This window comes from Zootoca vivipara, chromosome 6 (assembly GCF_965207765.1).
Source record: "Zootoca vivipara chromosome 6, rZooViv2.hap1.1, whole genome shotgun sequence".
In the NCBI taxonomy this organism is placed as follows: domain Eukaryota; kingdom Metazoa; phylum Chordata; class Lepidosauria; order Squamata; family Lacertidae; genus Zootoca; species Zootoca vivipara.
The window spans coordinates 85,079,300-85,105,221 of record NC_142589.1 but is presented as its reverse complement, the minus strand read 5'-3'; the positions used below and the strand labels follow the sequence as shown (position 1 = coordinate 85,105,221).

General features: G+C 48.3%; 1 protein-coding gene across 1 annotated transcript in view; it reads right to left on the bottom strand.

Moving 5' to 3' along the window:
- The window catches only part of NCAN (neurocan), a 46,476-nt gene extending 31,274 nt beyond the window's left edge, over nt 1–15,202 (bottom strand). Inside the window, exons 1-4 of the mRNA XM_088672908.1 lie at nt 15,130–15,202; nt 7,485–7,886; nt 5,911–6,085; nt 3,996–4,123 (exon numbers count right to left, since the gene is read on the bottom strand). Of these exons, the coding sequence (XP_088529034.1) occupies nt 3,996–4,123; nt 5,911–6,085; nt 7,485–7,886; nt 15,130–15,202 (778 nt within the window). The remainder of the gene's footprint in view (nt 1–3,995; nt 4,124–5,910; nt 6,086–7,484; nt 7,887–15,129) is intronic.
- Nucleotides 15,203–25,922: the final 10,720 nt, after the last annotated feature.

Below are 25,922 nucleotides of genomic sequence, written 5' to 3'. Positions count from 1 at the left end.
GGAGAAGAAGTGAATGATGCAGCAACACTTTGACTAAAAAGAAATGTGGTTTAACAGAAATTGGAGAAGTTGGACACTAACATAGACAGAGTCCTTTTTCTAATGTAAAGTAGCAAGAAGAAAACAAAAGCAGCCCCCTTTTTGCCTTTGTTGTTTCTTATCTCTCCCCCCTCCCCTTCCCTCCTCTTTTTTCCTTTCTTTTCTTGTTCTTTTTCTCTCTTCCCTCTCTTTCTTGTCTTTTCGGTTCTATTTGTCCTAGGTATTACTTGAGTGTGTTGTGAAAACTTTAGTAAAAATCAGTTTGAAATACAATAATGATGAAGAAGAAGAATAAACACACAAAAATTTCCCAGACAGGTTAAAGCCCACATCAATTTTATAAAGCATCTGGGCAGACTTGTCCAAACAAGAATGCTTCTAGCAGGCGCCAAAAAGAATAAAGGGAAGGCACCTGCTTGATATCAATGGGCAAAGACCACTAGGGTGCTGCCACACTAAACGATCTGAGTTTATGCACTTATATCATAGGATCATAGAGTTGGAACAGACCCTGAGCATCATCGAGTCCAGCTCCCAGCAATGTAGGAACATGTGGGGATCAAACCCATGACCCTGGTGTCAGGGCCGGTGCTAGGGTTTTTTGCGCCCTAGGCGAGATCACCTTCTGGTGCCCCCCTCCATTAATAATTTTTTTAAAAAAAAGTTATAAATAAATAAAAAATAGAAAATAGAAAAATAGAAAATAGAAAAAAATAGAAAAGTAGAAAAAATAAAATAAAAAAACAGCTGAGAGGCGCGGCGAGGTGGCCCCAGGCTCACGCTCCCAGCATGCCTTTGGAGCTTCGCACAGGGGGCATGAGCCTGGGGCCGCCTCCCCTGCGCCTGTCAGCTGTTGAGAGGCTTCAGGCTGCTCTCCGGAGGCATGTGCGCGCCTCAGGATAGCGGCCTGAAGCCACTCAACAGGTGACAGGCGCAGGGGAAGCAGCCCCAGGCAGCACCGGGGGGGCAGCAGGCGGTGGGCAGGCTGGCCAGCGCCCCCTCCATTTTGGCGCCCTAGGCAGCTGCCTAGTTCGCCTAAATGGATGCACCGGCCCTGCCTGGTGTTACCAGCACCATGCTCTAACCGAGTTGTTATTGGCAGGTTTGCTGCTCTGGTTTCCTTTGGGAATCATAGAAGGGACACCAAGCGTCATCTAGCCCCAAACCCTTCAATGCAGGAATCACAGCTAATGGAGATCCCTTTCTCCTCCCTGAATGGGTCCAATCCTCTTTTAAAGCTATTCAGGTTGGTGGCCATCACTGCTTCCTGTTGGCAGGGAGTTCCACAGATTTACTCTGTGCTGCGTGAAGAAGTCCTTTCTTTTTATCTGTCTGGAACCTCACAATATTCAGCTTCATTGGATGTCCACGAGTTCTTCATGCCACAAGGGAGGGAAGAGAAGCTCTTCTCCATCTACTCTCACCAAGCCATGCATCATTTTACAAACTTCTCTCCTCCCTTCTCTGGTCCGCTTTTTCTTGGAACTTAAAAGTCCCAAACATGGCAACCTTTCCGGAGTCGCTCCATCCCCTTGATCATTTTGGCTGGCAGCCAAGTTGCCCAGGGTGAGGGCCCAGGGTGACCCCCCCCAACTTCACCGAGCTTCAGAGAGGCTTCTGCCAGACTCTGAGGTTTCTATGTTTCTTAAACAACCATCATTACTTAAGGAACAAAGCCAAGACAGGATAAGTTACCCTTTTGTTAGGTTGTTCCCTTTCTCCAGCGGAGACAAAGAGGAACTCGAGCGTGGCCAATTTATCAAAGCGATGCCTGCTCGCGATTCCCCCTCCGGGATCTCGGGAGAAGCCTGTGATGGTTTTTTGATAGTGCCTTTCATTTCATTAGCAAAGCTGTCTTGGGCTGTTGAAATCGGCCGTTTCTGCTCATCGCGACTGAGGATGAACCCCAGGCAACGATCCATCAGCGTTCCCTCGGGTTTGCATGTGTGTTTTATTTCTAAACAGGCTGAGGATTAAAATCTTCTCGGGCTGTTTTCAGAAACACAGATTGGCTGTCTGGGAACCTTTCTTCTTGACATCCAAAAGGCAGAAAATGTCCCAAAACAGAACAAAACTGGGCTTCGGTGTTTGATAGGTGTTTGCAGGTTACGGCCTCTTGGCAAATGCTGGATTAAGGGGTAGTGGTGAATCCATACCCTCCAACATTTCTCCAATGAAAATAGGGACCCCCTAAGGCAGAGGTTGGCACACGGAGGCCGTTTAACTGGCCCACGAGCCGCCCGCTCGGCAAATCCCCCCTGCGCTGTGCTAAACCAGCACGGCACAGCACGGGGACTTGCTGAGTGGTGCCGGAAATGGCATCTGCACACGCGCAGATGCCAGAAACTGTGTCTGCGCATGCCCAGATGCTGAAAATCGCTTCTGCGCAGGCACAATTTTCGGCTTCCGAGCACGCACAGAAGCGATTTCCGGCATCGTGCTGCGCATATCCGCGCATGTCCGGCCCACAGCCAGAAAACCTTGCCAACCCCTACCCTAAGGAAAATCATGGCATTCCAGGATCAAATCAGAAACGGGGACGGCTTCTGTAAATCTGGGGCTGTCCCTGAAAAATAGGGACACTTGGAGGGCCTGTAAATCAGAAAGTGGAATCTGCGGTTAAGTCTGGGGTGTGCATTGCAATCACTGGGGCGGTGGATTGGAGTTGTGGGGTGCTACTTCCTGTTGCTATACCTGCTTGTGATGAGGACGTAAGAGAAACCTGCTGGATCAGGCCCAAAGGTGGCCCATCAGGTCCAGCATCCTCTTCTCACAGTGGCCAAGCAGATGCCCCACTGCAGGATCCGAGCACCAGAGCCCTCTCTTTTCCTGCAGTTTCCAGCAACTGCGATTCGGAAACATTGCTGCCTGCAATCGTGGTGAGCAGCCATCCATAGCCCTATTCTTCATGAACGGGTCCAATCCTATTTTAAAGCCATCCAAGTTGGTGGTCATCACTACCTCCTGTGGGAGGGAGTTCCACAGTTTAACGCTGTGAAGTCCTTTCTTCTGTCTGTCCTGAACCTTCCAACACGACCCTGAGATTAAGAGTCTCATGATCTATCAACTGAGCTATCCCAGGAATAGCCTGTTTCCCTTTGGGGAGGTTATTTGGCATAATCACAGAATTGTAGAGTTGGAAGGGACCCTGAGGATCATCCAGTCGGACCCCCTGCAATGCAGGAATAGGCAGCTGTCCCATACGGGGATTGAGCCTGCAACCTTGGCGTTATCAGCATCATGGTCTAAGCAGATGAGCTAGCCAGGCTAATGCTTTGGTGCGCTCTCTCTCTCTCTCTCTCTCTCTCTCTCTCTCTCTCTCACACACACACACACACACACACACACACACACACTTATTCTTTAAGGAGAAATCTGGACCCATACATTTTTTTTCTCTTGCATGATGTTGGAAGTTAGCACTGAAGAGGCAGCGGTGGTCTAGTGGGTAGAGTGTCAGACTAGTAATGGAGAAGCCATGGTTCAAATCTCCACTCAGCACCTGAAGCTCACTGGGTGACCTTGGGCCTGTCACTGCCTCTCAGCCTAGCCTACCTGACTGGGTTGTTGTTGCGGCGAGAGAGCTGCTAGGAGAAAAGGTATGCTATAAATGCACAAAAGAAATAATGGTAAGTGAATAAGGCGTCAACCCACTGAAAACAACGAGCACGATTGCTCTGAGCAGGATTAGCTGGGAACAACCCAAAGTAAGATTCTAGACCTCATGGTTTTCAAGCATAATGGGCATGGTTCTCTTAGAGGTCCATTAACTTCAATGGGGCTTGCTCCGGGGAGAACTCACTTGGCGACAATGCTCTGCACCCATTGCTTAACCAAGAAACTGCGTTGCAAAATTCAGAGAGGTCCCGATTTCAAAGGACGGCTGTGGTTCTGTTTCCCAAAGTGCTAGCTGCGTCTATTTCCCCCTCTGCCCCCTTTGCACGGGCCGTACTCACCCCGAAGCTCTTTCGAGTAGCAGTAGACATCATAGGCCTCCTCAGGATCTCGCTCCCCATAGCTCCGGATTCCCGGGAGAGTGTTGCGATCCCCGTAGCAGCCAGGCCTCGAGAGGGTGATGGGGTACCTGTGCCAGGAACGAGCAAGGGGAACATTGGATGGGAGGGAAGGCGGAGGGGGAGCACGGCAAGCCGGGATTCTCCCAGAATCCTTTGCCAAAGGATGGAGCTCCAGCAGCTGGAATGCCTTTGAAGGGAGGGTGGAAGAACAGAGCGAGGGGGCAACCCAGGGAGAAGCAGGGGGTGTGGGGAGAGAGGGAAATGGGGGTGGGAGGCATGACAGCGAGCCCACCTTGGTATCAGCATGTGTCAAAATTACTCAGCAAAGGGTCCCAATTTGTTTTCCCCAGCCTCCCTCTTGGAAGCCATGAAAGGAAGGCATACTCTCCAATGTTTCTCCGATGAAAATAGGGGCATCCTATTTTCCTGTTCAGGGAAGTTTTTAATGTGCGATGTTGGGTGGCATAATATTTTGGAGGCTTCCAACATATATAAAAACACAATAAAACATTAAATGTCAAACAATTTCCCTATACAGGTCTGCCTTCAGATGCCTTCTAAAGGCTGTGATTTACTTATCTCCTTGGCTCGGGGGGTCTCGCCTAACTCCAGACCCTCCAACATTTCTCGGGTGAAAATAGGGACGTCCTCAGGAAAAGCGGGACATTCCGGGATCATATCAGAAACCGAAACGGCTTCTTTAAATCCAGGGCTGTCCATGGAGGGTCTGGAAAAGCTGCATCTTAGAACCAGAGCTGTTTGTCACTATATTAGACTGCTGTAAGAAAATGAGAAGAGCGTCTGCTGGATCAGTGGCCCACCTTGAAAGATCTACATTGGCTCCCAGTACGTTTCCAAGCACAATTCAAAGTGTTGGTGCTGACCTTTAAAGCCCTAAATTGCCTCGGTCCAGTATACCTGAAGAAGCGTCTCCACCTCCATCATTCTGCCCGGACAATGAGGTCCAGCACCGAGGGCCTTCTGGCGGTTCCCTCGTTGCGAGAAGCCAAGTTGCAGGGAACCAGGCAGAGGGCCTTCTCGGTGGTGGCGCCTACCCTGTGGAACGCCCTCCCAACAGATGTCAAAAAGGAAAACAACTACCAGACTTTTAGAAGACATCTGAAGGCAGCCCTGTTCAGGGAGGCTTTTAATATTTAATAGATTATTGTGTTTTATTCTTTTGTTGGAAGCCGCCCAGAGTGGCTGTGGAGACCCGGCCAGATGGGCGGGGTATAAATAATAAATTATTATTATTATTATATAGTCCAGCTTCCTGCTCTCACAGGGGCCAGCCAGGGTCCCAACGGGAAAGTCAGAAGCAGGGATCTGAGAACAGCAGTAAAACTCCCCTCTTGCCGTTTCCAGGAACAGGGCTTCAAAGATAGACTGCCTCTGGTGCTGGAGGTGATGTAGCTGCCTTGCTTATTTTTTTATTTTATTTATTAATCCATTTATTTAGTGGACCTATTTATTAAATGGATCTACCGCTTGGGGTTTTTTCTGTTAAAAAACAACAACCTCAAAGCGGTTTACAAAAAGAATGAAGCAATCAGAAAGAAAAAACAAAACCCTCAAAAAACTAAAGCGTTCGAGATATCTGGGCAGATTTGCCTAACCAAAAATGTTTTAAGCAAAAAGGCACCGCCTGATATCAAGAGCCAGTGAGTTCCAAAGGGTAGAAGCCACCTACAGGCAGCTACTGACAACCTAGGATTTTTTTATATTCCTTCTCCCCTTTAAAGCTGTCCCAATTTGGGGGACAAATTGATGTATTAACCGGGGGCAGTATTGAGACAGAAAATCAGAATTGCTCCTTATAAATCAGAAAACAGTGGCATATGCCTTCTCCATTTACCTGACGGTGTGGTCAGAGAGCCACCCTGCGTCGCAGTTGTCATAGCCATCCTCGAAGGCCACTTGGAGGTGGTCAGGGGAGGCGATGACTGCCGAGTTCTCCTCGCATGCCTTCTGGGCTTCTGGGAAGGTCAGCGCGTAGCGGTTGCTGGCAGCTCGGTAGTGGAAAACCACACCTGGGCGGGCAAGGAAATGGGCACAAGAGGGTGTGAAATTCCTAGGCACCTATCTTGAGGACCTTCGTGGAATTGCTAGCTTTATATTTTTCACCTCCTTCTAAGAGCTGGTTTCAATACCCTTTAGCAGGCAGGCAGAGCGAGAGCCAGCAGAAAACCACACTGTTCAAGTTGGGGTTAACTCTTTATTAGCAAAAACACAATCTGCACAGACTTGGCTGAACATTAGGCCTGATCAGTACAGCCGCTCATCCCCAGTAGGTCTTGCTCCCATGAAGCAGTTGCCGAGGCTGGAGGTCCCTGCCTCCCCACAGCCGTCTAAGTCCTCTCCTCTCCAGCACTTTCCCCAAGCAATCAGAGACTATGCCTGCATGCAGCCAAGCTCTCCTCCTCTCTTTTCATGCCTCTCCTCATTCAGAGGGAGAAGGAGAGCTTGTTGCAGCAGGAGGGAGAGACACCTGTGACTCTTCACCAGCCTGACCCATCTCTGCCCCTTGGCCTCCCCTCGTCTTCCGCTTCAGCTTCAGCTTCTGCCTCTGATTCTGGACTTCCCTCTGCCACAGACTCTCCCCCCTCACTAAACCCTGTTACCTCTTCAGTTCCTGACACCTCCTCCTCCCAGGCTTCTCCTTCTTCTCCCTCTGACCACTCATCGCTGTCCCACCACCCCTCCCTGGGCTCTGAGCCTTCTTCCCTTGCGGGTTCCTCAGCTGGTTCCTCCCACCATGATTCTTCATCCAACCAGTCCATGACATCAGACCCCTTGAGGAACTGTGGAGGCGCCACTACCAAAAAGGCCCTGCTCGCTGAAGAGACCAGCCTCGCTTCAAACAAGCAAGACCAGGACCAAAACTCCCTCTTAAGAATCTGCTGCTACTGGAAAAAGTTAAATCTTTCAGCAGAGAATATTCATTTGAACGATATACCTGTTTTGTGGAAATTAACAAAGGGACAATGGAAATGGATTCTATGTGCCCTAATGATGGCCAAGAGGCTGCAACTGATGAATTGGAAAAATGAAGACATGATACCGCTTAATCAATGGACCGACAATATGATAACGCTTGCAACTTATGAATGGACTTCTTACAGACGTAGACTTTGTTCAGACAAACATGACAACATTTGGAATAAGCTTTTACAGAATGTAGTAGGGTATTAACACCTAACATAGGTATTAGGATAATAATTGAAATTCTTTCAATACAAGTATTATTATTTTAAAGCAGGCATCCCCAAACTCCGGCCCTCCAGATGTTTTGGACTACAATTCCCATCTTCCCCGACCACTGGTCCTGCTAGCTAGGGATCATGGGAGTTGTAGGCCAAAACATCTGGAGGGCCGCAGTTTGGGGATGCCTGTTTTAAAGAATGCACTACTATTGCAGATGCTTCTCACCTGTGACTTCCAGGGGCACAAGGTCCTGCTCGTCATGGATCCCTGCCACCACCTCACAACGGTAGAGCCCGGCGTCGCTGGCTCGGGCGGCTGAGAGCAGCAGGGTGGCATTGTGGCGCCGGGAGGGGTACCCAGGCAGAGAGACCCTCCCCTCGTAGCCTTTGGAAACCTTCACCACGTTGTCCTTGGCCACCAGGATGGGGACATCCTCCGGCTGCCCCGAGGCTGACTGGACCTTGCTCCACTTGATCCGAGGGGGGTCAGGCGGCGCGTTGGGCCCCAGGGAGGCGGGCAGCTGCAGGAGGAAGAGGCAGGGCAGAGCGACGGGCTCCGCCAGGCCAACCCGGAGAGGCTGGTGGTGGACTTTGTTGATGTGGATCACCTTCGCATTGTCTTGGGAGCCTGCACGGAAAAGATGGGTTTGTTTTGTGGCATTCCTCTGCCACCTTTTTTATCTGAGGAGCTCAAGGTGGCATGCGTCGTTCTCTCTCCCGCTCCCGCCAATGATCCTGCAAAGAAGGTGAGGCTAGGAGAGGCAGAGACTGGTCCCCAAGGTCACCCAGCAAGCTTTGTGGCTGAGTGGGGATTCAAACCCTGCTCTCTCCCAGCTCTTGGTCCTCATCTAGTCCCTAGTATCCCGAGGGCTCTTTAAAAAATTAAAGAATTTGGAGAATTGGCAGGGTTTGATATCAATATGAAAAAAACAAATTTAATAACCAAAAATCTGTCTAAGGAGGTAATTGGACAATTACAGGAAAAAGTAGGATTGGAAGTGGTGAAAAATATTTGGGGATATGGATTACAAACAATACAAAGAATAATTATGTAAAAGTATGGAAGGAGGTAAAGAAGGATCTGGATAATTGGAATAAATTAAATACAACCCTTTCTTTTTCATGCAAGACCATTTGCAGTCGTTTACAGTCGTCAACAGGGACGCGGGTGGCGCTGTGGGTTAAACCACAGAGCCTAGGGTTTGCTGATCAGAAGGTCGGCGGTTTGAATCCCCGCGATGGGGTGAGCTCCCATTGTTCGGTCCTAGCTCCTGCCAACCTAGCAGTTCGAAAGCACGTCAAAGTGCAAGTAGATAAATAGGTACCGCTCCAGTGGAAAGGTAAACGGCGTTTCCGTGTGCTGCTCTGGTTCGCCAGAAGCAGCTTTGTCATGCTGGCCACATGACCTGGAAGCTGTACGCCGGCTCCCTTGGCCAATAACGCGAGATGAGCGCCGCAACCCCAGAGTCGGTCACGACTGGACCCAGTGGTCAGGGGTCCCTTTACCTTTACCTTTACAGTCATCAGTCTGTCAATCACCCAGTTCCACCACCCTTCTGAGTGATACCCCCTCCCCACCCTTTCTCTACATAAGTGTCTGCGGACTTCTACAGTATTTCAGTGTATCTGAAGAAGTGTGCATGCACACGAAAGCTCATACCAAAATAAAAACTTAGTTGGTCTTTAAGGTGCTGCTGGAAGGAATTTTTTTATACTTGGAACAGGTCAGCTAAAATCAATAGGTTTTTGGACTCCCTTTTGAAAGCCAATTTGTAAGTTACAAAATAACTCAAAATTTAAATAAATACAGAAAGGTGGAAAATTTCTCAATACAAGTCTTCAGACAACCCTGCTAGTGATGTTTAATTGCTTACAATTTTGTAATGAGTGTAATTAGAATTGGAAAATGTACAAATGCAATGATATGAAGATTAATTTTGAAAGCCATGAGGTAGGAGGGAAGAAAGTTGATAGGCTCTAAAGAGCCGGGGATGTAAAGTGGATTGTAATGATGTGAACGTATATTATTAAATGGAAAGAAATAAAAATTATATATAAAAAAGAAAAGGGAAAGGAAACCAATCTGGTATTTTGTAACAAAAAGATATTTTCACCTGCATGGTACTTTGATATCTTTGCTGCCTGCATTGAAATGTAAGTAAAGCTTTTTTGCTTTTCGTTACTAAAACGAGTGGTGCATTGTTAGCAACAGGGACAAGAGAAGGGAAGGTGAGCAGACCACAAGTAGAGGGGTAAAAAGGCGCAATTGCTTAATTCCTTGCTTCCAGCAAGCTGCAAAAGCACACAAGTGTTTTTACTGTGCTAAAAGGGCTTCGTAGCCTGTTTCGCTCATTTGGTTAGAGCATGATGCTGATAATGCCAAGGTTGCAGGTTCAGTCCCTGTATGGGACAGCTGCATACTTCTGCATTGCAGAGGGTTGGACCAGATAATCCTCAGGGTCCCTTTCCAGCTCAACAAACAGTTCTATTATTCTACTCTCATATTTCTCCTACCCAGGTGGGACAGGAGGTTTAAATTTTAATTTGCAGATTTAATCCTCAAATCCATCCCCCATCAATATGGAGGGACACTGGCTTTCACACTCCCCCCCAAAAAGGCATTCCCCACACTGCCTGGAGGACAGTGGGCCAGAGAAGGCTGCCTTAACTGGTCACAGAAGGGAATTTTTCACAGCAATGAAAAGCACCGCTCTGTGGACTTTGCTACCAGTGAAATTAATCATCTCCATGGCTGCGACGGACACCCTTGCTCATTCTGAGCATTGATTTTCTGCTGCAGCCAGCTGGACCCAATTATAGGATGAGGGGGAAGGTAGCCAGAAAGGGTGGAGGGAGTTAAAAAAAAAGAGGGAGGAGAAGAAACAAAAGGAAATTGAATGGATAGTCCTGGAGAAAAGATGAACCAGAGAGCTTGGCTCTCTGGGACCATCCAGCTCCCTGCAGCCCTTTTTTTTTTTACAAGCAATAAGGGCAGCTCAGTACCCTGTTTTTCAAAGCCCAGGCTAGGAAGCTGAGTTGCTGAAACTGCACTCCAGGGATTCTCACATGCATCCTGACACTCGGCTGCTAGGTGCCCCATCCAGGAAAGGGAGGGCTGTGCCGTGCAATGGTTAGCACGGCAACAGATCTCCCGCAAATTTCCTCCATGGCAATTAAGGATGTGTCATTCTGCAATGTGGTTAATTGATCTTAACTTTTTGATGGTTTTATTGTGTGGGGTTTTTATTGCTGTAAACAGCTTGGGAGTGTGTGTGTGTGTGTGTGTGTGTGTGTGTGTGTGTGTGTGTGTGAGAGAGAGAGAGAGAGAGAGAGAGAGAGAGAGAGAGAGAGAGAGAGAGAGAGCAGTATACAAACACTTTTATAAACAAAAACAAAAACCTAGTAAGCGGTTTGGCCTTCCATGAGAATGCAAGAAGATCTCTGCTGGATCCAGGCCTAAGGGGGTCCATCCAGCATCCTATCATAGAAACATAGAATTGTGCAGTTGGAAGGGACCCCCGAGGCTCATCTAGTCCAACCCCCTGCAATGCAGGAATCACAACAGCACAGCAAGGCAGGATAGGCTGAAAGAGACCCGTGTGGTTTCGGCAAGCCAGACCATTGCTTACCCTCCAAGTGCCCCAATTTTCCAGGGACAGTCCCAGAATTACGGAAGCCAGCCCAGTTTCTGATTTGATCCCGGAATGTCCCAGCTTCCCTTTTCCTCCATGTTTCAGAGAACAATTAAAAGTGGTTTGTGTGTAGGTGCAGAAACAGAGTCCTGTTTATACAGAAAATGAAAACCATGCGCCAAATGAAGGAAACGGTGAAGCTGGCATACGAAGCCTTTCCTATATTTTTGGAAGAGAATGTCAACAATCCACTTTAAATTCTTTAATTGCAATGTTTCCACAGCCAGTCATTTCTTAGGAAACGTGGGGAGTGTTGATTCCTTCAATGCAAATGGAGCATTGCCCTGTCTACTCAGAGGTAAGCCCCATTGTATTCAGCAGAGTTTACTCCCAGGTAACTTGGTCAAGACTGGGCTGCCTTACACTGCAATCCTAAGCATTTTCACTCAGAACTAAGTCCCACTGAGTTTAATAGGATTTTCTCTCTAGCATGTTCCTGATCATTTTCAGAATTTTTATGGTTATGGAAATTACAGGGGGGGGGGACACATCTTTAAAGTTGTTAAATGTTATAAATATTATGCATAAATATATCCTTTCGACTTGACAGCTCAGGGAAGTTACCTAGTTTTAAAAATCATATAAAATCAAGTCCAGTTTCCACCATTCCAACGCTATTTTGCCCTTGAAAAGGGACTCCAGGAAGTGCCCAGAGACACTTTGCTGAGCTGATTGTTGGCCAAGCCTAATCCCATCACCAGACCCACCCAGGTGGCAGACCATGCAAAGCCAGGACCTTATTGTTCTTTTCCTGTGGGTACTGAGAAGTTTCTCCTGGTACTTATCACACATTTACTTTTACCCTGAACCATTAAAGGGAAAGGGCCCCCTGACCATCAGGTCCAGTCATGTCCGACTCTGGGGTTGCGGCGCTCATCTCGCTCTATAGGCCGAGGGAGCCAGCGTTTGTCCGCAGACAGCTTCTGGGTCATGCGGCCAGCATGACAAAGCTGCTTCTGGCGAACCAGAGCAGCGCACGGAAACGCCGTTTACCCTCCCGCCGGAGCGGTCCCTATTTATCTACTTGCACTTTGATGTGCTTTCGAACTGCTAGGTGGGCAGGAGCTGGGACCGAGCAACGGGAGCTCACCCTGTTGCGGGGATTCGAACCGCCGACCTTCTGATCGGCAAGCCCTAGGCTCTGTGGTTTAACCCACAGCGCCACCTGGGTCCATTACCCTTATGTTAATATTGTTTACCTTTATGTTAATGTTGTGTAGACCTCCCCTTTCTAGCTATGTAACAATGATGTAGTGATGATGCGTGTCAAACTGTATTGTGGGTAAGAGTGGGAAGTTTTAAAAGTTCTTGTCACCCATTCCCGTTCGTTCATTTCCTTGTGAACCTGTTGTGCGCAATAAACGTTGGTTTATGCTATTTTGCTCCGGTGGCTGGACTTTACTCCACAGGGACCCGTGGGTTGTGCCCGACAAGCTGGGTGGCTGAGTAGCCTCACACCCAGAATTTTCCGTAACAACACTATTATTATTATTATTATTATTATTATTATTATTATTATTATTATATGCAGCTTTTTTCCCTGACAGGGACTCAAGGCAGCTCAAATCCTATATCCCATTTCCTTCCATTTATCTGTGGAAGGTGTTGGACACAATCCCTTCCTTCGCACAGTTTTCCTTCACAACAACCCTGTGAAGCAGGTTCAGCGGAGAGGTTGGAGTTGGCTCAAGGTGACCAATTTTGATGTGCCCATGAGGTCTATGTGTGCAGGAGAAGCTTCCTGGTGTAGAATAAGGTGTCCCTATTTTCATTGGAGAAATGTTGGAGGGCATTGCCCTTCGTTCATCTGGCTCACTGTCGTCTGCCCTGGCCTGAGATACTGGGAGCTACTCCCCTTCCCTAAGTCCTCGCTGCTCAGAGAGGCATCACAACAGAACCCTATTCTCCAGGGGTAGGCAAACTAAGGCCCGGGGGGCCAGATGCAGCCCAATCGCCTTCTAAATCCGGCCTGCAGACAGTCCGGCAATCAGCGTGTTTTTACATGAGTAGAATGTGTCCTTTTATTTAAGATGAATCTCTGGATTATTTGTGGGGCATACCGGTAGGAATTCGTTCTCCCCCCCAAAAAATATATATATAGCCCCCCCCAAGGTCTGAGAGACAGTGGACCGGCCCACTGATAAAGATTGCTGACCCCTGCTGTTGTCTTTAGGGTGCAGAGGATAAAATCAAACCAGGATGTCAGAATATTGGCCCAGATATTGGATCTGTGCAGACACAGAATGGCAGAGGTGGGGGTGGGGGGAGGCAAAACACCCTGCCTGACATGTCTTGGCAGAGGATTTGAAATTCTTTTCCTATTCTCCTGTGCATCATTCCTTATTCATGCCTGTCTTCCAGTTACCATTAATACTTAATTACCCGTACATTATTTGATGCTCATGGCTGGCAGGTCGTTTGCAGCTTGTTTGTTTACAGTGGGGTTTTTTTGGGGGGGGAGGTTAGGAGGGGACAGAAAACAGATCCCAGATTTTTGCCTGCAACTACAAGGTTTCCCCAAACCCAGAGATGCTGGGGCTTCTGCTCCCAAGCAGGATCTTGTCCCTAAGATCTCACCTAGGAGGAAAAGCTACAGTAGCATTTGGGAGTTTTTGGCTTAGGCTTGTAAGAGGCGACTTGATAGAAATTTTTTAATTTGTGCAAGGCGTAGAAGAAGTGGACAGAGGAAACTGGAACTCATAACACTGGAACCAGACAGTCCCAGTGTCCCTATTTTTACTGGAGAAATATTGGAGGGTCTGGAGTTATGCGACCCCCCCCCCTTTACAACATTCCTATCATGGATGTTTTAGCTGAGATTGCTGCATTGCAGGGGGTTGGACTAGATGACTCTCAGGTTCCTCCCAGCTCTATGATTCTACTATTGTATGATTCTGTTTTCATCAGAGAAATGTTGGAGAGTATATAAGATCTCTCCTAGGAGATAAAATCTCTCCTGCAGCGTTTGGGGCTTTTTAGCTTAAAATAAAGGTGAGTTAGGGGCAATAGGATAGAAATTTATAAAATTCTGCATAGCAGCCGTAAAGGAAACTAGAACTCGTAACCCTAGAACTCGTGGACATCCAATGAAGGCGAACGTTGGAAGATTCAGGGCAGAGGAAAGGAAGCAGCCGAGAGTTACATTGTGCATGGCAGGGAGAGAGTCTTTCTCCCTGTCTCCTAAGCGTGGAACTCGAAAGCTGAACTTTGGGAGGGTCAGGACGGATAAAGAAAGAACCGCTTAGAAGAGGAGGGGATAAACTCAGTTAGCAGAGGGCTATTGCCGGCTTTGCTCTGCCTCCACATTTGGGGCAGTCATGCTTCTGAATCCCAGTTGCTGCAAACCATGGGACAGGAGTGGGCTCCTGTGCCTGGCTCCTGTTTGTGGGCTTCCCTTTGGGGCACCTGCTTGGCCACTGCGAGAACAGGAGGCCTGGACTAGATGGACCATTGCCCTGATCCAGCAGCCAGGCTCTTCTTATGCCCTTGTGGAGCCTCCTAGCCCAGAGGCAGTCTATCTCACTTCCCAGGTTCTTAAGGGTATTTTGCCTGATCTGGCTGCCACTCCTTATTTTCTTGTCTTACAGAACTAGAAGGAGCTAGATGCATGTATTGTAGCCCACCAACAGTGTTCAGTCTAGGTGCCCACAGGAAGCTGGCTTCCCTTTCTTCTTCTTTTTGGCCACAGATCCCAGATTTGGAGGGAGGGGGAAACCTTCCAAATTGTTGCCAGAAGTCCGGAGCTTCTCCCAGAAGCGCCCCCCGGCTGCAGGCAGCATTCGGAAATAGGCTGCTCCTGGAAATGGAAGTTCCATTTAGCCGCCCCGATTAAGTCAACAGAATCATAGAGTTGGAAGAGACCACGAGGGCCATCCAGTCCAACCCCCTGCCAAGCAGGAAACACCATCAAAGCATTCTTGACACATGCCTGTCAAGCCTCTGCTTAAAGACCCTCCAAAGAAGGAGACTCCACCACACTCCTTGGCAGCAAATAGGTGACAGAGTCAGAGTCTTACAAGAACAGTTGTTGAGGGTGCAAATGAATGCCACATCTAATAAATACATTTTTAGGGCAGTAGGAAGAGAAAGAGAAATGGAATGGTCCAATTTTATTTTATTTTTTAAAAATACTGCTTAATTTCCTGTTCCTCACCACATCTGATGGCAAGCAGAACTTACCCACAACAGAGAAAGGCAGGAGCAGGTATCCAAGTAGGACCCAACAGCCAGCATCATCCATTAAATGGACCATCCTTAATCTGGAATAAAAACAACAAATCTTATTGATCATCAACATTTTATTATTACATTTACACCCCACCTTCCCTCCCAGGAGCTCAAGGTGCTGTGCAGATGGGCAGGGTATAAATCAGGGGTCCCCAGACTTACCGGGCTTCGGGCCGGTGCCCGCCGCGCCGACCGCGCGGCGGGCCAGAGGGCGGGGGAGTGCGCACCCGTGCGCATGCGCACACGCACATGGTCGGAAAAAATCGCCGAAAATCCTTTGTGCGCATGCGTATGGGCCTCCCCTGCCCCGGAAGTGCATCGGAAATGACCTCTTCTGGGTCGGGAGAGGCCCATACGCATGCGCACAAAGGATTTTCGTCGCGGGCTGGATTGGGAGGCCAATTGGACTGCATCCGGCCCGGGGGCCGTAGTTTGGGGACCCCTGGTATAAATGATAAAATTATTATCATTATTATTACAGTATATTGTTCTCCTGCTGCGTTTTATTCTCGCAATGACCCTGTGAGGTAGGCCAGGCTGAGAGATTCTGGCTGGACTTGCATTGACTGTGGGGCTCTCCGATACAAGTGAATGTGGTTGCTCTCCCCAACCCGTTTGATTTCATCCTCATGCCGACCCCATGAGGTAGGCCAGGTGGAGACCCGTCCCCCAAGTTCCACATGGTGAGTTGGGGTTTTAAAAACTGGTCTTCCAGGTCCTGATCTAACTACTATGCCACACTCTCCCCAAGGCATGTCACTATGCCTGTTAGCGCACAGGGAAGTAGAGTCAGTGGAGGCCTAAGCTCAGCCGCTGCCTGCCTGCCATCCTACCAAAAACCACTCTATGGGGCATAGCTGTCAACTTTCGGATTTGAAAATAAGGGATCAGCAGCAGCCTCACCTGTCCCGGGGACAGTCTATGGTATATCTAACAATCCAGGATAGCAGCGGGAAATGGTGCTGGAATAAGGGAATTTCCAGCAAAAAAAGGGAAGGCTGACAGCTGTGGCTTGGAATAAGGGAGTGTCCCTGCAAAAAAAGGGAGGGTTGACAGCTATGCTATGGGGTGACCCTCGCTGTCATCTTCCCCCTCTTCTGCTTCCATTTTCCCTAAGCAGAACTCAGCAGGTATCTATCTCAGATACACCTACCTCTGTGTCGCTTTCTGAGCCCCCCCCCCTAGATATACCTCAGATCCATTTCTCTATATAGCTGCCCAAGATCTATCTATCTAGAGTGGTAAGGTAAAGGTAAAGGGACCCCTGACCATTAGGTCCAGTCGTGACCGACTCTGGGGTTGCGCGCTCACCTCGCATTATTGGCCGAGGGAGCCGGCGTACAGCTTCCAGGTCATGTGGCCAGCATGACAAAGCCGCTTCTGGCAAACCAGAGCAGCACATGGAAACGCCGTTTACCTTCCCGCTGTAGCGGTCCCTATTTATCTACTTGCACTTTGACGTGCTTTCAAACTGCTAGGTTGGCAGGAGCTGGGACTGAGCAACGGGAGCTCACCCCGTCGCAGGGATTCGAACCGCCGACCTTCTGATCAGCAAGCCCTAGGCTCTGTGGTTTAACCCACAGCGCCACCTGCGTCCCTATCTAGAGTGGTATATAATTTAATAAATAATAATAATGATAATAATAATAATCATGCATTGCAGAGGGTTGGACTAGATGGCCCTCAGGGTCTCCTCCAACTCTACAATTCTATTCTGTCTGTCTATTTGCCTCCCTATCACTCCATCAATCTATTTATTTAGCTAATCTCTCTCTCTTTCTCTCTCTCTCTCTCTCCCTCTCTCTCTGCCTAATCTACCAGCTAGCTAGCGTCAGAGCTGATCACAGGAGCCAACTCCTAGAGCAGGCATGGGCAAACTCGGCCCTCCAGATGTTTTGGGACTACAACTCCCATCATCCCTAGCTAACAGGACCACTGGTCAGGGATGATGGGAGTTGTAGTCCCAAAACATCTGGAGGGCCGAGTTTGCCTATGCCTGTCCTAGAGGCTGAGATCCTTTCACACCAATGAAATATTTTAGGGGGGGCTGGCCATTCAAATGGTGTGTGCGCCACCACCACATCGTGTGATCGATTGTGTGGAGCAGGGCTTACCTGCCCCTCGGCCCCCAATATTTTATTTAAGCTGGCACCCCTGGAGCTGACTCAGGGCGTTACAATCCTGAGCTATGGTTCTGAACGAAGGCAAAAAGGTTTTGATCCACCTTCCTTCCTTAAAAAAAAGAAAAAGAAAAAAGGCCTGGATCATTCTGACTCCCGCAGCATCTGACAGCTTTTCTTCTTTTCTGGAGAGGAATTGCGAAGAGAGAGAGAGAGAGAGAGAGAGAGAGAGAGAGAGAGAGAGAGAGAGAGAGAGAGAGAGAGAGAGAGAGAGAGAGAGAGAGAGGTGCGCGGTCTAGTGGGGAGGAGAGGGAGCCCTTTCATGTCAATGCAAGTTTTCCTCTCCAGCTGCAATTCTCCCCCCACCCCCACATCAGAGCACCCTCCGCCGCGACTCCTCCTCGAATCTGCCGCCACACCTCCTGCGAATTCAAAGCGCAACGAGGCGGTGGCGCTTGGCAAACCGGGCGCGTCTCCGAGCCCCCCCCCACCCCGCCAAGAATTTGCTTTGAGGGCTTCTCGAAAGGAGACAGCTCCCTCCCCTGGGGGGGGGGGTGCGAGGTGCTTGTTGTGGGTTACAGGAGGCCACGGATTGCGTGTGCGTGTGAACGCTTCTCCCTTGAGCTCGGAGGCCCAAGGCACTCTGAATGCCACTAGCTGGAAATCGAATACATATTTTAAGACTTTTTTTTTGTATTGTCGACTCCCCATCCCATTTTCCGCGATGTTTTTTATTATTCCCCCCTTTTGCTACTCCTTGCATTAGGTAAAGGTAAAGGGACCCCTGACCATTAGGTCCAGTCGTGACAGGACCTAGGTTGGCAGGAGCTGGGACCAAGCAACGGGAGCTCACCACGTCACAGGGATTCGAACCAGCGACCTTCTGATCAGCAAGCCCTAGGCTCAGTGGTTTAACCCACAGCGCCACCTGGGTCCCTCCTTGCATTACCTCCTTTTTAACATGGCTTGAGAGCAGTACATGTGAAAAGGATCTAGGAGTCCTGGTAGACCACAAACTTGACATGAGTCAACAGTGTGATGCAGCAGCTAAAAAAGCCAATGCAATTCTGGGCTGCATCAGTTGGAGTATAGCATCTAGATCAAGGGAAGTAATAGTACCACTGTATTCCACTCTGGAATCTTGGAGAGTGAAGTCAAATGGGCCTTAGAAAGCACTGCTAATAACAAGGCCAGTGGAAGTGATGATATTCCAGCTGAACTATTTAAAATTTTAAAAGATGATGCTGTTAAGGTGCTACACCCAATATGCCAGCAAGTTTGGAAAACTCAGCAATGGCCAGAGGATTGGAGAAGATCAGTCTACATCCCAATTCCAAAGAAGGGCAGTGCCAAAGAATGCTCCAACTACCGCACAATTGCCCTCATTTCACACGCTAGCAAGGTTATGCTTAAAATTCTACAAGGCAGGCTTAGGCAGTATGTGGACCGAGAACTCCCAGAAGTGCAAGCTGGATTTCGAAAGGGCAGAGGAACCAGAGACCAAATAGCAAACATGCGCTGGATTATGGAGAAAGCTAGAGAGTTCCAGAAAAACGTCTACTTCTGCTTCATTGACTATGCAAAAGCCTTTGACTGTGTCGACCACAGCAAACTATGGCAAGTTCTTAAAGAAATGGGAGTGCCTGATCACCTCATCTGTCTCCTGAGAAATCTCTATGTGGGACAAGAAGCTACAGTTAGAACTGGATATGGAACAACTGAGTGGTTCAAAATTGGGAAAGGAGTACGACAAGGTTGTATATTGTCTCCCTGCTTATTTAACTTATATGCAGAATTCATCATGCGAAAGGCTGGACTAGATGAATCCCAAGCCGGAATTAAGATTGCCGGAAGAAATATCAACAACCTCAGATATGCAGATGACACAACCTTGATGGCAGAAAGCGAGGAGGAATTAAAGAACCTTTTAATGAGGGTGAAAGAGGAGAGCGCAAAATATGGTCTGAAGCTCAACATCAAAAAAACCAAGATCATGGCCACTGGTCCCATCACCTCCTGGCAAATAGAAGGGGAAGAAATGGAGGCAGTGAGAGATTTTACTTTCTTGGGCTCCTTGATCACTGCAGATGGTGACAGCAGTCACGAAATTAAAAGACGCCTGCTTCTTGGGAGAAAAGCAATGACAAACCTAGACAGCATCTTAAAAAGCAGAGACATCACCTTGCCGACAAAGGTCCGTATAGTTAAAGCTATGGTTTTCCCAGTAGTGATGTATGGAAGTGAGAGCTGGACCATAAAGAAGGCTGATCGCCGAAGAATTGATGCTTTTGAATTATGGTGCTGGAGGAGACTCTTGAGAGTCCCATGGACTGCAAGAAGATCAAACCTATCCATTCTTAAGGAAATCAGCCCTGAGTGCTCCCTGGAAGGACAGATCATGAAGCTCAGGCTCCAATACTTTGGCCACCTCATGAGAAGAGAAGAATCCTTGGAAAAGACCCTGATGTTGGGAAAGATTGAGGGCACTAGGAGAAGGGGAGGACAGAGGACAAGATGGTTGGACAGTGTTCTCGAAGCTACGAACATGAGTTTGACCAAATTGCGGGAGGCAGTGCAAGACAGGAGTGCCTGGCGTGCTATGGTCCATGGGGTCACGAAGAGTCGGACACGACTAAATGACTAAACAACAACAACATTCCACTCTGGTCAGACATCACCTGGAGTACTGTGTCCAGTTCTGGGTACCACAGTTCAAGGAGGATACTGACAAGCTGGAACGTGTCCAGGAGGGCAAGCAAAATGGTCAAAGGCCTGGAAACAATGCCTTATGAGGAACGGCTTAGGGAGCTGGGCATGTTTAGCCTGGAGAAGAGAAGATTAAGAGGTGATATGATAGCCATGTTCAAATATATTAAAGGATGTCATATAGAAGCGGGTGAAAGGTTGTTTTCTGCTGCTCCAGAGAAGCGGACACGGAGCAATGGATTCAAGCTACAAGAAAGAAGATTCCACCTAAACATTAGGAAGAACTTCCTGACAGTAAGAGCTGTTCGACAGTGGAACTTGATGCCAAAGAGTGTGGAGTCTCCTTCTTTGGAGGTCTTTAAGTGGAGGCTTGACAGCCATCTGTCAGGAATGCTTAGATGGTGTTTCCTGCTTGGCAGGTGGTTGGACTGGATGGCCCTTGTGGTCTCTTCCAATTCTATGATTCTAACATAGTCATAAGACAAAAAACCTTTAATTCTTTCTGTTGCTCATAGTTCAGATGGGAATTGCAAGGTTGCTGCAGCGCCCGGTTCCTGCTGTGTGTGGGGGGTGGGCTTCCCTTTGGGGGCTTGTGGCTGGCCACTGTGGTGACAGGAGGCTGGGATATGATGCACCCCCTTTGGCCTGGCCCAGTTGAAGGGCTCTCCTTAGTTTATTGTGATTCCTAAGTGGAACCAGGAGCCTGGGAGGAAGGTTAAGAAAGGGAGTATCCTTCAGAGGGTCTCCACCACCATCGTCCATCCCAGAGACTGAGGTCCTTCTGGTGGTTCCCTCCCTGCCAGAAGAGAGGCTACAGGGCCTTCTCGGTGGTGGCACCTGCCCTGTGGAACACCCTCCCGTCAGATGTCAAAGAAATAAAGAACTTATCTGACTTTTAGAAGACATCTGAAATTTCCAGTACAGTGGTGCCTCAACTTACAAATTTAATCCATTCCGAAGGCACCTTCATAGGTCGAAAAATTCGTAAGTTGAAAAGCACCATTGGAAATGCGATTTCCCATAGGAATGCATTGGAAATGGAAAAATTCGTAAGTCAAAGCAACCTCATCTAAAAATTCGTAAGTCGAAAAAACCCTATCTAAAACCGCCGCGGTTTCCGTTCGGATGTTGAAAAAATCGTAAGCGCACGGCCATTTGCCCCATTTGTAAGTCAAAAAACTTGGTTGTCGAGTTGTTCGTAAGTCGAGGTACCACTGTACAGGGAAATTTTAAATGTTTGGTGTTTTATTGCGTTTTTATATATGCCGGAAGCCACCCAGAGTGATTGGGGCCAACCAGTCAGATGGGTGGGGTACAAATAATAAAATTATTATTAACTATTATTCTTAAGGAAGGAGCGAGTAAGCGTGCTTAGTGTGTCGGACAGTGATCTGCGAGAGTAAAGGTAAAGGTAAAGGGACCCCTGACCATTAGGTCCAGTCGTGACTGACTCTGGGGTTGTGCGCTCATCTCGCATTATTGGCCAAGGGAGCCGGCGTATAGCTTCCAGGTCATGTGGCCAGCATGACAAAGCCGCTTCTGGCAAACCAGAGCAGCACATGGAAATGCCATTTACCTTCCCGCTGTAGCGGTTCCTATTTATCTACTTGCATTTTTGACGTGCTTTCGAACTCCTAGGTTGGCAGGAGCTGGGACCAAGCAACGGGAGCTTACCCTATCACGGGGATTCGAACCACCGACCTTCTGATCAGCAAGCCCTAGGCTCAGTGGTTTAACCCACAGCGCCACCTGGGTCCCTGATCTGCGAGAGACTGGGATTCAAATCCTGCACTCAGTTTTGAAACTCACTGGGAGACCTGGAGGACCTGTCACAATCTCTCAGCCTGACCAACCTTGCAAGGTTGTTGCGGAGCTTCAGTGAGGAGGTGGGGAGAGAAGCATCTTCTATCTAGGAGCTCCTTGGAGAAAAAGGCGGGAGAAAAAGGATAAAGATAAAGACAAAAGAGTCCCTCAGGGGAGAGGTAGGTAGCCGTGTTGGTCTGGGTCGAAGTAAAATAAAAAAAATTCCTTCAGTAGCACCTTAAAGACCAACTAAGTTTTTATTTTGGTATAAGCTTTCGTGTGCATGCATACTTCTTCAGATACGCTGGGAAAAAAACACGCTTTCAGCGTATCTGAAGAAGTGTGCATGCACACGAAAGCTTATACCAAAATAAAAACTTAGTTGGTCTTTAAGGTGCTACTGAAGGATTTTTTTTTTATTTTCCTCAGGGGAGAGACATCTTTAAGCAGCGCCTTCCGTCAACGCTAATTATTTGTGATGGAAAAGCGGAGCCTGTCTCCCTTGTCTCCAAGAAAGTCAGAATTTGCATTTCAATGGGGATTGGGAGGGAGCATCCAGGCACTCTCTTAGTGAGTGATAATGCAGCCCTTCCGCATGTGGTTTTCCCCTGGGGAGGGGAGGGGTGGGATGGTTGGTGGTGAAATCCATTTCCTTCCTGCCCTCCCTGGAACCAAATCAAAGCCCCGTCCCTCTCAGAGCCTGGAGATACAACAAGGAATCAATAATAGCAATCAACAGCAATTAAAAAAACAAAGGCTCGGCTATAGATCAGTGGCAGGACCAAAAATAGCCCCCCCCCTCTATGTGTGCCACTTGGAAGATACACGTTGAAGGAACATTTAAAAGATGCGAGGCATTTCCCTCCCCTCCAAACGATCCCGGGAACTGTAGTCTAGCCTCTCGCCAAGCTACAATTCCCAGCACCCTTAACAGGTTCACAGGATTCTTATTTTGGGGGGAGGGAGGAGGGCTCACCTATTTATTTCATAAACTGTATAAACAAACAAACAAACAAACAAACCTCAAAGCAGTTTACAACTTGAAAAATCATCAAAATTCCTTCAGTAGCACCTTAAAGACCAACTAAGTTTTTATTTTGGTATAAGCTTTCGTGTGCATGCACACTTCTTCAGATACACGAAAGCTTATACCAAAATAAAAACTTAGTTGGTCTTTAAGGTGCTACTGAAGGAATTTTTTTTATTTTACTTCGACCCAGACCAACACGGCTACCTACCTGTAACCTGAAAAATCATCAATAAGAGAAATCAACAACAATTTTTTTTAATGAGGCTGGGGTATTTTTTAGTGAGGGGTAGCTGGGGGGGTTGTTGCTGTTATTGATATTATCTTTATTTTAATATGCGTTCAGATTATTCAATTTGGCTGTGTATTTTTTTAAGATTTATTTATTGCTTAGGACGACTTTGGGTTATATGTGTAATTATGTGCTTTTTCATGTAGTAAGCCACATTGAGCATGGCTTGAACCACGGGAAGGCATCATACTACTAATGCTAATTAAAGCCAATGCTACTAGTAATTTTATTATTTGTTCCCTGCCCATCTGACTGGGTTGCCCCAGCTAATAAACCATCAAACAATAAAAACTTCCCAATACAGGGCTGCCTTTTAGATGTGTTCTGAAAGTCAGACAGTTGTTTATCTCCTTGACATCTGACTGGAGGGCGTTCCACAGGGAGGGTGCCAGTGCCTGGTGACTGGGAGCAGCCGCCGAGACCATATAACACCAGTCCTGAAAGACCTACACTGGCTCTCAGTACGTTTCCGAGCACAATTCAAAGTGTTGGTGTTGACCTTTAAAGCCATAAACAGCCTCGGCCCAGTATACCTGAAGGAGCGTCTCCACCCCCATCGTTCTGCCCGGACACTGAGGTCCAGCTCTAAGGGCCTTCTGGCGGTTCCCTCGTTGCAAGAAGCCAAGTTGCAGGGAACCAGGCAGAGGGCCTTCTCGGTAGTGGCACCCACCCTGTGGAACGCCCTCCCATTAGATGTCAAAGAGATAAATACCGTAACTACCTGGCATTTAGGAAACATCTGAAGGCAGCTCTGTTTAGGGAAGTTTTTAATGTGTGATATTTTAAATGTATTTTAATCTGTTGGAAGCTGCCCAGAGTGGCTGGGGAGACCAAGCCGGATGGGTGGGGTACAAATAAATTATTACCAAGAAGGCTCTCTGCCTGGTTCCCTCAGAGCTGGACCTCCGTGTCCAGGCTGAATGATGGGGGTGGAGACGCTCCTTCAGGTCTATGGGGCTGAGGCCATTTGGGGCTTTCAAGGTCAGCAGCAATACACTGCAGGTTTCATCTGCTTGACCACTGTGAGAACCGGATGCTGGGCTAGATACTGGGCCATTGGCCTGATCCAGCTGCAATGTTCTTCTGTTGTTCTTTCCACTCCTTTTGCACTAGGCAGAAATTGACATGGTTCCCTTTAATCATTACTGCTGTGAAAATATTTCCAATCGCCTGTCCCAATAGAGGGGCTTGCCGCTGCGTTGACTTCCTCCAATATTGTTTCGGGGGAGTCGGGAGGTTTTTATTCCAGTCAGCCAAAGCCAGCCACAAAATAAGATGAGTCACTGAAAGGGGACGGTGGGAGACACACAGAATTATTTCCAGCCTCGTCCCCTGAAGACGAGTTCAGGAAGGGGTGGTGGTAGTGGTGCTTTCAAGCTTTGCTAGGAAAGGCTAGGAAGCGGCAAGGCTGGAGAGGAGGGGCTGGAGAACCTGCAGCCTTCTGGATGTTGGTTGGACTCGAACCCACAGCAGCCAGGGTGGCCAATGGTCAGGGGTGGTGAAATTTGGAGGCTTGTCCCTGATCTAAGAGGCAGCACCTCCCTCCCCCATGGGCTAATATTCTGACTTGGCATGAGGCAGTTTTCTACCGTATGTTCCTGCTTACAGCAGCTGTTCATTCAAATCCATGAGGACTAGCACCTTATTTTGTCTTTAGGGGAGCAGCTGCAGCTGAGTGGTGGAGAAAGCTGCTTTCAACCCAGGCCCCAACACCCCCCCAAGGTCAGTCTGGGAGAGACTCCTACCCAAAACTCTGGAGAGCTGCTGCCAGCCTGTGTAGGCAGTACTGAGCCAGATGGTCCTAGTGGACTGACTCTGCATCAGCACAAGAAGGCAACAGAGAGAGGAAACAAGAATTAGCCATGAATCCTGCATTGCAGGGGGTTGGACTAGGTGACCCTGGGGGTGCCTTCCAACTCGACAGTTCCATGATTCCTCCCCTTCTGAGCTCCGCAGCCAACCTGACCTGCGTAGGCAGGAGTGGCCGTTCAGATCCCTCAAATGGCTTGTTCCTCTCCTCCTTTTTTCCTCCTACGCTTGAGCTAGCCACTCCAGGAGCATCTGCCCAGCTTGGCTCAGAGCAAATTAAGGCACTCAGCCCTCCCTCCGCTGCTCATCCCTGGAAGACTCCGAGCCTAGCAAAGAGAAGCTACGTCCTTCCCCGAGCAGTTTTTGCTGTGCGTCCCTGAACACAAAGGGAAGGGGAGGATGCCCAGCGCCTTATTAATCACAAAGACAGCCAGGGAGTCTTTTAAAACAGACACGTTGGAGGGGTCTCTTGTCTTGATAAATGCAGCGAGGCATCCGCTGCTCTCCAGAGAGGTGGCAATATCAGGGATTTGCAGCTGGCTGCAGGAGAGTTTCTTTTTGCTGGGAGGGGGGCAATGCATATAGACAATGTTGTGTTTTCAAAGGAAGCCCCCTGCCCTGCCCTGCCCCTCTCTTGGCCAACCCCAGTGGCTCTCTTTTGGAGACGTGCCCACTTTCAAAGAATCATAGAATTTTGGTGTTGGAAAGGGACCCTCAAGGGTCATCTAGCCCAACCTCTCCAGCTTGTCAACATCCTTCTTTAATCGTGGTGCCCAGAATTGGACACAGTATTCCAGGTGTGGTCTGACCAAGGCAGAATAGGGTGGCGTGATTACTTCCCTTAATCTGGACACTAGACTTCTGTGGATGCAGCCTAGAAATGCAATAGCTTTTTTTATTGCTCCATCCTTGCAAAGTGTCGACTTGGGAAATCTTTTCTTAGGCCTCAATATTTTCCTCCAGCAAAATGTTTTCCCTCTCTATTTCT